The sequence below is a fragment of the Vombatus ursinus genome, unplaced genomic scaffold, assembly GCF_900497805.2.
Source record: "Vombatus ursinus unplaced genomic scaffold, bare-nosed wombat genome assembly UNPS02000580.1, whole genome shotgun sequence".
Classification (NCBI taxonomy): Eukaryota; Metazoa; Chordata; class Mammalia; order Diprotodontia; family Vombatidae; genus Vombatus; species Vombatus ursinus.
This window is the reverse complement of record NW_020940358.1, coordinates 6,450,594-6,463,318: the sequence shown is the minus strand read 5'-3', so window position 1 is coordinate 6,463,318 and position 12,725 is coordinate 6,450,594. Positions and strand designations below refer to the sequence as shown.

The 12,725-nt window shown below is 40.7% G+C and overlaps 1 protein-coding gene across 2 annotated transcripts in view; it reads left to right on the top strand.

Moving 5' to 3' along the window:
* The window catches only part of SLC17A9 (solute carrier family 17 member 9), a 34,343-nt gene extending 22,233 nt beyond the window's left edge, over nucleotides 1-12,110 (top strand). For both annotated transcript variants that reach the window (XM_027847905.1, XM_027847914.1), the window contains 9 exons: nucleotides 656-786; nucleotides 1,783-1,879; nucleotides 2,342-2,438; nucleotides 5,242-5,329; nucleotides 7,288-7,322; nucleotides 7,906-8,021; nucleotides 8,904-8,959; nucleotides 9,269-9,298; nucleotides 10,610-12,110. In XM_027847905.1, coding sequence (XP_027703706.1) covers nucleotides 656-786; nucleotides 1,783-1,879; nucleotides 2,342-2,438; nucleotides 5,242-5,329; nucleotides 7,288-7,322; nucleotides 7,906-8,021; nucleotides 8,904-8,959; nucleotides 9,269-9,298; nucleotides 10,610-10,773 — 814 coding nt within the window. In that variant the 3' untranslated portion in view covers nucleotides 10,774-12,110. The remainder of the gene's footprint in view (nucleotides 1-655; nucleotides 787-1,782; nucleotides 1,880-2,341; nucleotides 2,439-5,241; nucleotides 5,330-7,287; nucleotides 7,323-7,905; nucleotides 8,022-8,903; nucleotides 8,960-9,268; nucleotides 9,299-10,609) is intronic.
* Nucleotides 12,111-12,725: the final 615 nt, after the last annotated feature.

Genomic DNA, 12,725 nt, shown 5'->3' with positions numbered 1-12,725 from the left:
TGGAATTTGATTGAAGTTTAGTTTCTTTTGTGTTTTATGTTATTTTTAGTTCAGTTGTTTCAGTCATGTTTGACTAAAAACCCCATTTGGGGTTTTCTTTACAAAGATACTGAAGTATTTGCCATTTCCTTCTCCAGCTCATTTGACAGATGAAGAAACTGAGGCAAACAGGGTTAAGTGATTTGCCCAGGATCGCGTAGCTAGTGTCTGAAGCTGGATTTGAATTCAGGTCTTCCTGACTCCAGGCCTGGTGCTCTATCACTCTGTGCCACTTAACTACCCACTACGTTATTTTAGTCAATGCATATACTGTCCTTCTGACTCTGGTCAAATCCTACAGATCTTTCCATGTTTTTCTGAATTCCTCATAATCATCATGTCTTATAAATGCGATAATATTCCATTACCTCCATATACCTCAATTTAGTCAGCCATTCCACAATCCACGGGTACCTGCTTTGTTTCTAGAGCATTTTTTTTCCTTGGTATCCATAAGAAGACATTTATGATTTTTGATCTGTATATCTATATAATGAGTTTTTCTTTCTGTCTTTGCCCTCATTGGGGTATATATCCAGTAACAGAATTATTGGGTCAATGGGTATGAACAATTTAGTGACTTTTATAACCATCTCTTTTCCTTTTCTTGTTTTAGGACCTTGGTGATTGGAGGAGCTGGCTCTCTCCTCTTGGACTGGTACGGCTGGCAGAGTGTCTTCTACTTCTCTGGTGTGCTCACTTTGATTTGGGTCTATTTTATGTACAGATACCTGCTGAGGGAAAAAGGTAATTCCCAAGATGGCTCTTCCCCAGAAACCGTTCTGATGCCGTCTGTCTCTTAGGGTGGTACCTTGTGGATTAGCTACATCTTCCCATCAGGGTTGGTAAGTGCCTGAAGGGAAATAGCTTGAAGCAACAGAGTGCCTTTCTTGTGTGGGAAGAGCTCCTAAGAGAGGTTGGCAAGTGTGTTGGCAAGTTGTCTTACAAAAGAGCCTTTTCGGAGCTCTCAGCAAAAAGTTAACTTTAGTTGAGTTTTCATAACTGAGAGATTTGACTTTGAAGCCCAAAAGACTTAGGCTTTTGTCCTTAGGGCCCAGAAGACCTGGGTTCAAGTCCTGCCTCTGACACATCCTGGCTGTGTAGTCCTAAGCCAGCCCCTTCACTACTTAGTGCTATGAGTAACTCTCTTAACATTCTAAATTGCAGAAAAGGTGCTAGCCTTTCGGTAGAGGAAATTTCCTATGTAAATTAAATCATGGGTTCAGGTCCTATCCTGTAAATTTACCAAATCTAGACTAGGAAGTTCACTTGTAAGACTTTGGACAAAAGAAATATTTCTAGGAGATCTCAAAACCAAATCAGATTGCATTTGCTGTGGAAAGGTTAGTTAAAGATTGGGAATCAAGGACCAGCCCTAGTCTCCATGGTCCTGGGGAAAGAGATATTTTTAACACAGTGACTGGTTTCACTTTTCTCACTTTTTTTTTCTTGCGGGTAGCCTGGAGTTGGGCACAAATATGAATTCAATGATAGGACTGTTTACTGTTTCTTAATAGGTTCTCAGCAAATACATCCTGAATAAGTGAATAAGAGCATTCATTTCCACTAAATGTATATGCTCATAGATGTCCTGCATGAATTGACTTATTCCTGGCATTGGGGGTTGCACAATTATATACGATAACTGTACTCTTTGGAAATGACCTCCATTAATTCCAAGTAAACATGGTATATTCAATGGTACTGAATGAAGATTTGCTTTTAAATGTTTCTTTCCTCCAGAACTTGCAATATCCTTGGAAATTTTGGCAAAAGGCTTTTCCTTTTCCAAGCAAAAAAAAGTTCCCTGGAGACAGTTATTTCGGAGACCTCCTGTGTGGTGAGTAAATATTTGTATGGTTCGTTAGAATATGGTGGTAAGGGGGCTGGGGTTGTGAGTTCAGTCCCTTGGAGAGCTAGTTAGCTTTTCTGTGCACCAAAACTACAGACTGTTTCTGGCCTGAGTGTGCCATCTTAAAAACGTATACTACTAGGTAAAAGGGAAACTAAGTTCAGAGCATATATACATGGCTCAGGGAAAATGCCTACTACTGAAGAAATAATTCAGAGTTCAGGTAGGTCCTGGTGATAGCCAGTTGTTATATATTTATATGCAAAGGACACATATTTCAGAAACTTTGTGGGCTGTTACTTTAGGCAAACTACAACACACTACTGCTACCTCCTTTCTTTGGTTACTTAATGGACCTGCTAGCTTGTTTGGTGTATAGTTGGATTAACTCTTTTTTTCCCCTAGAGCCCCCTGGACCTGTCAATTCCCTTTTTGTTTCTTCTCTTACAGGGCAGTCATATTTGCTCAACTGTCTTCTGCTAGCTCATTCTTCATCCTCCTTTCCTGGCTGCCAACCTTCTTTAAGGAAACTTTCCCCAACTCTAAGGTAGGTTGACCTGTTCCTTAAGGGGTGAAAGGATTAAAATTGCCTCTTGCTGGGAGAGGAGTCAGTTGAAGCTGGAATACACACAGATATATTAAAAATGCGTGGATTAGAAGGAATTGCTTTTGGTTCTGGCATCATGCAGATCAATGGTTGTATTTGGCCAACAGTCTATTATTATATTATATGATGTGTGCTTTATATACCTTACATTGAGGCAGTGTTGTGTAATGGTTAGAGAGCCAACCTTGAATCCAAGAAAATTGCCTCTGATCCATACTTGTTGTATATATAACCTAGGCAAATCACTTAACCTCTCAGTGCTCCTGACACCATCTCTTAAGAAATTTGTTTTTATTACTGCCTTTTATTTTTATGTTGCCTAGATTTCTCTTCACTTCCCATTGAGCCAGCCTAATGATATTTTTTAAAATAAGAAAAAGAGAAAAATAATTCAGCAAAACTGATCAAAACAGCAAAGTCTGGCATCATATGCCACACCCATAGCTCCCCATACCTCTGCAAAGGAATGGGGAGAGGTTTTTTTCTTATATGTCCTTTTTCTTCTTTTTTTTTGGCTAGGCAATGGGGTTAAGTGATCTTATATCTCTTGTAAAATAGATGTTATTTTTTGTTTTTATACCCAACTAGGTTTTACCTCGGTATCTTTCTCAGAGAGTCATTCCCTTTAACAAAGATTTTTTTTTGTGTGACTAGACAATGGGGTTAAGTGACTTGCCTAGGGTCACACAGCTAGTAAGCATCAGGTGTCTAAGTCCACATTTTAACTCAGGTCCTCCTTATTGCAGAGCTGATGCTCTATCCACTGTGCCACATAGCTGCCCCTTAAAGATTTTTTTTTTAAAGAAAAAGAGGAAGAACAGAAGTTGCCCTCCCCCCAACAAAACTGAACAACACATTATAAAAATCTGACATCAAATGCAGTGTTCACACCCACCCCATGGATCCCACACTTTTGCAAATGAGTGGAGAGGTGTCTTATCATATATCTTCTTTGAGGACAGACTTGTTCTTTATAATTTTACTACATTTATTTTCATTTGTTTTATGGTAGTTTTTTTCCCATTTATATTGCTGTAGTCATTGTGTATTGTTTTCTTGGTTTTGCTTCACATCAAATCAGTTCATGTAAATAGTTTCATTTTTTCTCTTCATCATTCATCATTCTTGTTGTTTTTTACAGTAGTGCAGTAATATTCCCTTACATCCATTTGTCACAATTTGTTTAGCTGGCTCCCCATTGATGGGCACCTACTTTGTTTCCAGTTTTTTTTCCCCCAGTTTTTTGCCACTACAAAATGTGCTTCTATAAATATTTTGGCTTCTGTGAAGCTCCAGACCGTGCTCTAAGACTATAAGTTTCAGAGAAGGTGCCAACCTGCATTGTTAGAGGGAATTTTCTCACCTGGAAGTTCCCTATAAAAATGAAATCACAGGTCTAGTCCTTATCCCAGTCCCTTTCTTTAGCTATCTAAGCCTGTTATGACCATTGCTTCTTTTCTTGTTATGGCTACTTGAGTACCCTCTCAGTCACCGTCAATGCCATCGTTTTGGAATGTGAGGTCCAAGGATATGTTAATTCTCAGAATAGATACTGAAGCAACTAAACCTAATACTCTTGTAGCAGCTACTTGGGAATTTCATTGCTGAACATTTGCTATCAAAACTTCTTCCACTGGGCTTTGTAGACATCTTTGTGACAGCTCCTGCTTCTGCAGCCACATTAGGATGAGACTTCTAGACGAAGAGCAGAGTTGGATCAATAAGAGAAGAAATGCGTATCTCCTGCTGACCAATGGACTCCCTGCAGGGAGCTCTCCCACAGCACCCCTGTCCTCTTGGTTCAGGAACCAGCTTCTATTTGTGTTTCCCAGGGGACTGATGATTCTCCAAGATCCCTTATATTCTTCCTTTCCTATTCTGAGTTGCTCACGGATAATGATAGACACAGTTTGTATGTCTGAATGTTACCCCATAGTGATAGACCTGACCAGGCAGTCCCCTGAAAGGGAGGGGAGGGATCTCAGACTTTTCTGTGTGCCGTAACATTTCTGCTGAACCTAAAACAGACCTTTCTCTGTGGTCCCCAGATTCCAGGGTGTTAACATAAGCATGGCTGTTGACAACAAATCACCCATAAGGGGACACACACACACACACACACACACACACACACACACACACACTTCTGTTGTCATCCTGGCCATCTTCCCCAAACGGTTGTTAATCATCAAAGTACACAGACACAAATATAAGGAAAATGCCAGCCTCCAGTCCTCCACCTTTCCAACTGCATTGATGTGCTGCTTCAGGGTCCCATCTAGCTCTCTCTCTTTTCTTGTGTGTGACCACCAACAACATAATTTTATTGGGGTAGTTTTTCATACAAATTCTGATGTGGACCCTCTCCTTAAATCTCTGTGCTGATGAAATAATCCCCCTGATAACCCTGTCCACCCCCTACCCCCACCTTTAAATACCAACCTTGTGTATTTTTACACCATTGTGGTAATGCCCTGGCCACCCACCATTAACATCATTGTTGTAACTTGCAATTCCATGCCCAGGCTGCTTATTTTTTTTTTTTTTGTAGGAAAAAAATACTCAAAAGAGCAGAGGAGTCTGGAAAGGGCCTGTTCTATAAAACCTAGGGGGAGTCAGTAGCAAAGGCCTGTGGCCTAAGCTCTGAATCCCTGATCCAGTAACCTGCCTTCCTGGGGAAAGGCCTGGCTGGCCTCAAGAAGGTTACTTAACTTTCCCTCTGGGGATATTTTATCTTTTTCAGGGCTGGGTGTTCAATGTTGTCCCATGGCTGATTGCAATCCCTACCAGCGTGTTTAGTGGGTTTCTTTCGGATCACCTCATCAGTCAGGGTAAGGACTGCCTGCTGCTCCCTCCTGCCTCCTGCTAGCTTGGTCCCCAGTTCCTGAGATAGAGCAATCATGGATAAATACACCCTCCCCTTAAGTCCCTCTCTGCATCCTCTTTTCTCTGAGGGCCTCCCTGCCAATTGTGTTGAAAGCTAGAGGCTGGGCTAAGGAAAAGTTGTTGGGTGAAGAACATAGAGAATGGGACTGTACCCCTTTCATCTGATGTGCTGTACCCCTCATCAGCAAGAAAGGGACAGGACTGTCCAGTAGTTTCTAGAGATACTGTCTGGAGTATAGGCTTTTCCTTTTTTTTTTTTAAGTCTTTTTTTCTTATTAGGAACATCAATAAGCAAGAGCATTTTCATATACAAAGAGCATAAAGAGAATACTGTATATCCTATAAAACCATGAATCTCTTATGTGCAATTTGGGCTTAAAAACATTTATTATTTCTTTATTTTTCACATTCATTTTTCAAAAATTTTGAGTTGTGAATTTCTTTCTTTCCCATCCCTCATCTACCTATTGAGAAGGCAAGCAAAAGCTTTTCCTTTGTAAGGCTAGAGTGGAAACCACTCCATTTAGCTCTAATAGAAAAAGAGAGCTGTGGATTGAATCACAGAGTGTTCCTCCCTAGTCAAGGTGCCACAGTCAAGTGGGGGTGGTTTCCACCTCATCTTTAAACCCTCACACAAATATTGAAGACAGGAGGAGGATGGTGAAACAGGAAAATCACTTGATTAAGTATAAGGAAATATTGATTCTAGTTCTAGCCCAACCACTAAGTACCAATTGCTTAAGCTTCGGGTGAGTCACTTCTCTTCTCTTGACCTCAGTTTCTTTTGTATAATGAAAGGGTTGGACTAGGTCATTAAAAACATGAATAGCAGGAAAACCTTATGGATTTAAGATTGTGATTCTCCTAGCTGATTTATTTTTTTAAAGGAAAGCCTTGATGTTGCAAACTTGGGGCAGCTGTGTGGCACAGTGGATGGAGTTCTGAGCGTGGAGTCAGGAAGACCTGAGTTCAAATATGACCTCAGACACTTAATAGCTGTGTGACTCAGGTCAAGTGACTCCAACTCTCACCCTAACACTAAATTTGCCTCAATTTCCTAATCTTTCAAATGAGCTGGAGAAGGAAATGGTAAGTCACTCCAGTATCTTTGCCAAGAAAACCCCAAATGGGGTCATGAAGACTTAGACAGACTGAACAAAACAAAACAAATAAAACACAAGTTGTAAATTCTTCTAACTCTGCATTAAAGGACATCATTAACCCTTGTGGGTTGATCATATTATGTCTGGGTGTTGATCAGCTGTCATGGTTTGATCTGTGGCATATGAAAATAATGCTGTACATTGGAACTTTTCCAAGCCCTTTCAAGTCTCTCATCTTACTTAATCCAAATCTATGTCATCCTGAACCACGTTATCCTGGTACTCCTAGATGATGGTAAACAGACATGTGGAAGTACACATACACACATATCCCCATGACCCTCTGACATATCAAATATTTACATTCATGCATATGAGCATTTGTAGACATGTTAACTTGAACACATAAACACATCTATATAAGCTCATGTGCATGTGTACATACACATATATACTTGTATAACTCAATGCAAATCAGCAATGAATGAATGAAAAAAACATTTAAGTGACTGTTATGTTCCAGGCACTATGATAGAGTCTGGGGATACAAAAACAAAAGATAAATAATACTTGCCCTCCAAGGAGTTTACATTTTTCTGGAGAGATATAAACCAATATGGACATAAAAATTTCTTTTCTTGAGCAGCCAGCATTGTAATTTCCTAGCAGAATACTCTGTGGGCCTCAGAGAGGTCAGGACCTGATTGATCACTGATATACCTTTTTGGTTTTTTTCCCTTTAATCAAAGATTCTTAGTAGTGTATAGTATGAAGTAACAGTCTTATTTTCCCCATTTCAGGTTATAGAACCATCACTGTGCGCAAATTGATGCAGGTATGAAATCAAGTTTGACTTTATCTCCTATCCTTCCTGTCTGACTTCTCATGGCCCAGGGAATTTTCCTGATAGGTGGATCCACGCTCCTAATGTTGCTTCTCTTCTTGAATGAGGTCAACATGTAGCACATCTGCCGTAAGTCAGATGTCTTGTTCACCTATAGTTCTATATAAAGGGTGGTAGAGGTTAACACATGAGGTGACGGGCTTCAACTCAAGGCCTTCTTTCTACTCTGGCTTGTTGAGCAATCTTTTCTCTATAAGACAGTTTACCTGTGAAACGGAAGCATGTCCTGCTTAATTTCCTTGTGACTAAACTAGCAAGCTCATTTGCCTCTTTCCTCATCTGAGATCAGCAGCTGGCACTGTCTGCTGAGGCACTAGCTGCTGCTAAATGGAGAAGTTACTCAAGAGGAGAGCAGACCTGCTGTTCAGGGAAATTTTGGCTTTGCCCATGAAGGTTGTTTCAGAGAATTAAGGATGACCTATTCCTGCCCCTCTCGCCCAAGATGGACAGTTCTTTCGTACTCTGAAGCTGGTTCTCTGAGTCAGTGCTAGTGACTTTTCTGTTTCTCTAACAGGTGATGGGGTTAGGTCTGTCCAGTGTGTTTGCCTTGTTTCTGGGTCACACAAAGAGCTTTTGTAAATCTATGATATTTGCATCAGCTTCAATTGGACTCCAGACTTTTAACCACAGGTAAGAGGCCTCTCTCTCTACCTACTAGATGGTCATCTATTCTGTGTCATCCTCACGTTCACCCGCATCATCTAGAACAGTGATCAGCACATAGTAGGTACTTAATAGATTGGTGCTCAATCCGTGGATTTCACTTTGCAGATGAATTTTAAAGTCATCCATGTATCTCTGGGTGTTGTGACTTGTCTTTCAATTCTAAGATGTGCCACTGAGCAGATTATGAATACTGAAATGAGGGTTTTGAAAGGGAAAACTGTCCATGTGGCTGGTTTGATTTTTACATTTATGTTCTATATATTGTGGTTAAATTGCATCTTTTAAAGATAATTTAATGTATCATCATCTGACTTCTCTATTCTTTTTTTTCTCTTTTCCTTGCTCAAATAATTTCTTTTGAATTAACCACTTAGCATTGCTTTTTAAGTGAATGACTACTAAATTGCAATGTGAACATTACAATTGGCATTTACATGATTTGCTATTTATTTTTCCTGTCATTTCCACTCGTCATTTTTCACTGCTGTATTGAGAACTACTGTGCCCATTTTGTAGATGAGAAAACCGAGGCACCAAGAAATGTGATGGATTGCCCAAGATCACAAAGAAGATTAATGTCAAAGACTGCACTAGAGCTCAGGGTCTACATGTACCTAACTGGGGGCCTTGCTAATAAATTTAAGGTTATAATAATATGTGGGGTGGCAGAAGTCTTTTTGGGTTATTTTGGTTATTTTTCCCTCACTGAGTTTATCACTCTTTCCTTTGATTTTTCTTCTTCATCATTTTTAGAAAGTTTAGTCAAGTGAAGGGATCTCGCCTGCTGCATGCACTGTTCCAATTCTGCCAGAACTCACCTTCATTTTCTTTTCTGTTTTACAATAGTGGAATTTCAGTTAACATTCAGGACCTGGCCCCATCCTGTGCTGGCTTTTTATTTGGTGAGGATGCATTTTTGACTCTGAATAGAGAAGATGGTTGTTTCCCCCAGCCCTGGGGAGGAATTCGTCCCAAAGGAGCCAGACTTAAAATCATTCATTCTTTGGCTAGGAGGCCTTTCCCAGTTGTTTCCCAGCCTGTCCCCAGGAGGCAAGGCCACGGGGCACTGTCAAAGGATTCAAGCCCCCTGCTGCTCTACCCCCCCCCCCCAGGGAAACACAAACAGGGAGGTCATCAAATAGGGTACACTCCCATAACTATCAAAAGAAAGGTTTGCCATCACTTTTCTTTTCTTTCTGTCTTGTTCACAGGTGTAGCAAACACAGCTGGAGCCTTGGCAGGTAAGTAGCACCCAGCTCAAACAATTAAATCCTGAGCTTAACCAGAGTTCAGACCTTCCTAACTTACTGATGAAAGTTATGCTCTAAGTGACTGTACCTTCTAGAACCAAACCTATCTGGGAAATCAGTCTGGAGACCTCATCCTCAGAGTGGACACAGTCCATTTTGTTTCATTCATATGGTTAAGGTTAATAATACTTTCATGTACAAGGTGACCTCAGGAGGACCCCAGAAAGCCTTATGATGCAGAAACTGTTTGCACTGCAGACCGAGGCACAGACATTGACATAAATTATGTGTTTATCCAAATGTTGGGGCAGGCAGTAAGCACATGGGATTTGTTACCCTGAAAGGTTGTTTATCAGCTAAAAATAGACATTTGTTCTAGCAAAGTTAAGAGAGAGCCATAGATAACATCCTTACAATGGGTTATTATCCTAGAATTTCAGTTAGAAGCAGGATTATGCTGGTCAATGTTTAACAATCAGTTCTCTGTGGGGGGAAAGGTACTCATGGCACATTTTTAAGTTTAATATGCATTATTAAAATTTTCTCCATCATTTTATTAAGTCTAGACGATCAGCAAATCAATGCATCTAGTCCTGACTTATAGCTTTGCTGATTTTCTAAGATGTAAATGATTAAACTGAAGTGACCAATGGGCTCTTATGAATTGTTTGAACTGGCTCTAACATACCCTCGGTTGGAAAGGACATTAGAGGTTATCTCTGACTTCTTGTCCAGAGCAAGGGTTTTCTCTGCAATCCCTCACAGAGGGTCATCCAGCTCCTGCTTGAATACTTTATTATTTATAAAGCAAGTGATAGCTTTAGCTGTTAGAAAGTTTTTCCTTACATGTCTATCATGTAATTTCTATCCATTTGATTTAGTTCTCCTTTCCAGAAGAGCATGCAGAACATGGCTCCCTTTTGCACATGATAGTCCTTTTAATATTTGAAGACAGCTGTCATGTCCTGTCTCCCCTCCCTCTCCCCCTAGTCTTCTCTTTTCCAAACTTCACATCCCCAGGTCCTTCAGGTTTTCCTCACATGACATAATTCCAAGAGACCTCCCCATCCTAGTCACCTTTTCTTGGATCTGCTTGCCAATGTAACCCCTAAAGCATGGCACCCAGATCTGAATATAAGATGTCAGAAGTTAAGAGTTGTTTGGAGTGTATCTCAAACCCCTGAGAGGACCGTCCCAGATACCTGATTCCACATCCCACTCTTAACCTGGTAGATACTTGATCTAGGATGATGTGAGTCATTTTAGTTGTAAATCCTTTCTTCTTTTCTCTCCTGGATTCAGGTGTTATTGGGGTATGCCTAGGAGGATATCTGATTGAAGCTACTGGCTCCTGGACTTCAGTTTTCAATCTTGTGGCCATCATTAGTAATCTAGGACTCTGCATGTTCCTGGTATTTGGAGAAGCCCAGAGGGTGGATTTCAGCTCTGCTTATGAAGTCCTTTAAGTCCCCAGTCTCATGCTAGAAGCTGACCACTTGGACAACAAAGAATTGCATTCCCATTTGATTGTTCGTGGGGGAAAATATCCAGTTTTCTAAGGGGAAGGGTTGGTTTTTTCTACTGATGCTAAAAACCAGAGGCAAAGAAAAAACATTGTGGGCTTGAGAAAAATGGGGAAGAGACAAAGACCTGCTCAGACATTAGCTGCGGTCATTTGCTAGAACCTCCTACCCTTAGGTCTTCCCTGATCACAGTAAGAGCCTGCTCTGTGCAGATTGAGGTGAAGTTATCTTTCAGGATACCTTTGGGGAACTATGGCCTTGACTAGTCCATTGACCTATAAGGAGCATTTACTTTTTGGGAGAAATCTCAGGCATGAGACAGTTTGTGCATTGATGTTGGGGACTGATTTGTCCTGCTGCCCCAAATGCCTTTTCCCTTTGGACAAGGGACCTTTTTAGGTTACTCAGATCTCCTTCCCCAAGGGCAGTACTTTGACCTGTCAAAGCCAGGTGTGAATTCAATCCCCAGGGATAAGGATCTCTGGGGACCTTTTCCACTGCTTCCAGGGCATGGTTCAGATCTAGTTGGACCAGCTGCGTTCCATGCAGTCAATAGAAAAGTGTCAGCTGTGAGTCCCATTTTGATCCTGTGGATTCAACACACGCACATACACACATTTTTCCTCTCTCACTCTCAGCAGCTCTGTGTGTGTTCTTACTTTGCATTCTGAGAATGCAGGAGACATTCCAGATAAGCCATGGCCAGATGGCAGCTGGCTATGGGATTCCTCTGCAGTAGGGGCTCCATAGTCCTTTGAGTACTACCCAACTAGACACCAATTTTTTGTAGTTGTATAGTTTTTTGGTTTTTTTTTTTTTCATTTCAGGGGAAAGCTAACCAGCTCTGGCCCTGAGAAACAGTGTTGTTCAAGGAGTCCAAGAGACCTCAGTGGAAATTTAGATTGCCACAAGGTCTTGGGAAGGACATTCCTTATCTCTGTGCCACAGTTAACCCATCTGTAAAATGAGAATAATAATAACCATGCTGCCCATTCCTACCTCGAAAGGCTATTATGAGGTTACCAAGATCATAGAGGGAGGTGTGCTTTAAGCTCTTTGGAATAAAGGTGGTTTCAAATGATGTGGTTGTTATTAGCGGGTCTCTTTGTTAAGTAACTAGTATGTTGGCTAACCTCATGACTGGGCAACCCATGACTTTTTTGCAGAAGATGTCCACTGAGCCTCCTTTGAAGAAAAAGCACATATTAATGCCATAGAACAATAAACCAGACAGAATTTTATTTAAATGATGACCATTAAAAGACTCTAGTAAAAATCAAGGTTGTTTTCATTTATTCATGTCTCTCTGTGTTTTAATTAATTTGGCTAATTGCAAATTAATTTTTTTCAAATTTTTCCCAATTAATTTTTCCCAAATTTCATTAAGATAAGTGTATGAAGAAGTTGTAAACTAAGTTTCTGGGGAGGTTTCTGAGACCCATTAGCCATTGAAAGTCTCCTCTTCATAGCAGGGTCAGAAATTTGCTTTTAATGAAATGTGAACAACCTAGAGGAGGAGGGGAATACTGTTCTGAGGACAAGATTGGGAGCAGAAGGGACTCCGTTTCACTTAAGATGGATTTCTTGGGCATGGACCCTTCTCACCAGCAGAGACCTTTCCTTTCTTTGCCCCCCCAAAAAAGAATTTTAGAGAATGACAGGAGATCCATCATACTCTGAGAAAACAAAACTTCACTCCAGCTGATCCAGTGGAAGAAAGTTGGATTGAAGATTTAGGGTTCAAAGTTTTCTCAGAGAGGTGTCCTGGGCTTGCTTTTCAGACTTTAGCCTTGCCAAAAGACTGTCAAGTCCCACATGTTCCTTTATAGGACCAGGTTGTTCCTAGGCCAAAGTGGGTAGTGTCTAAAGTTTTTTAAAACTGCTTCCTGAATGTA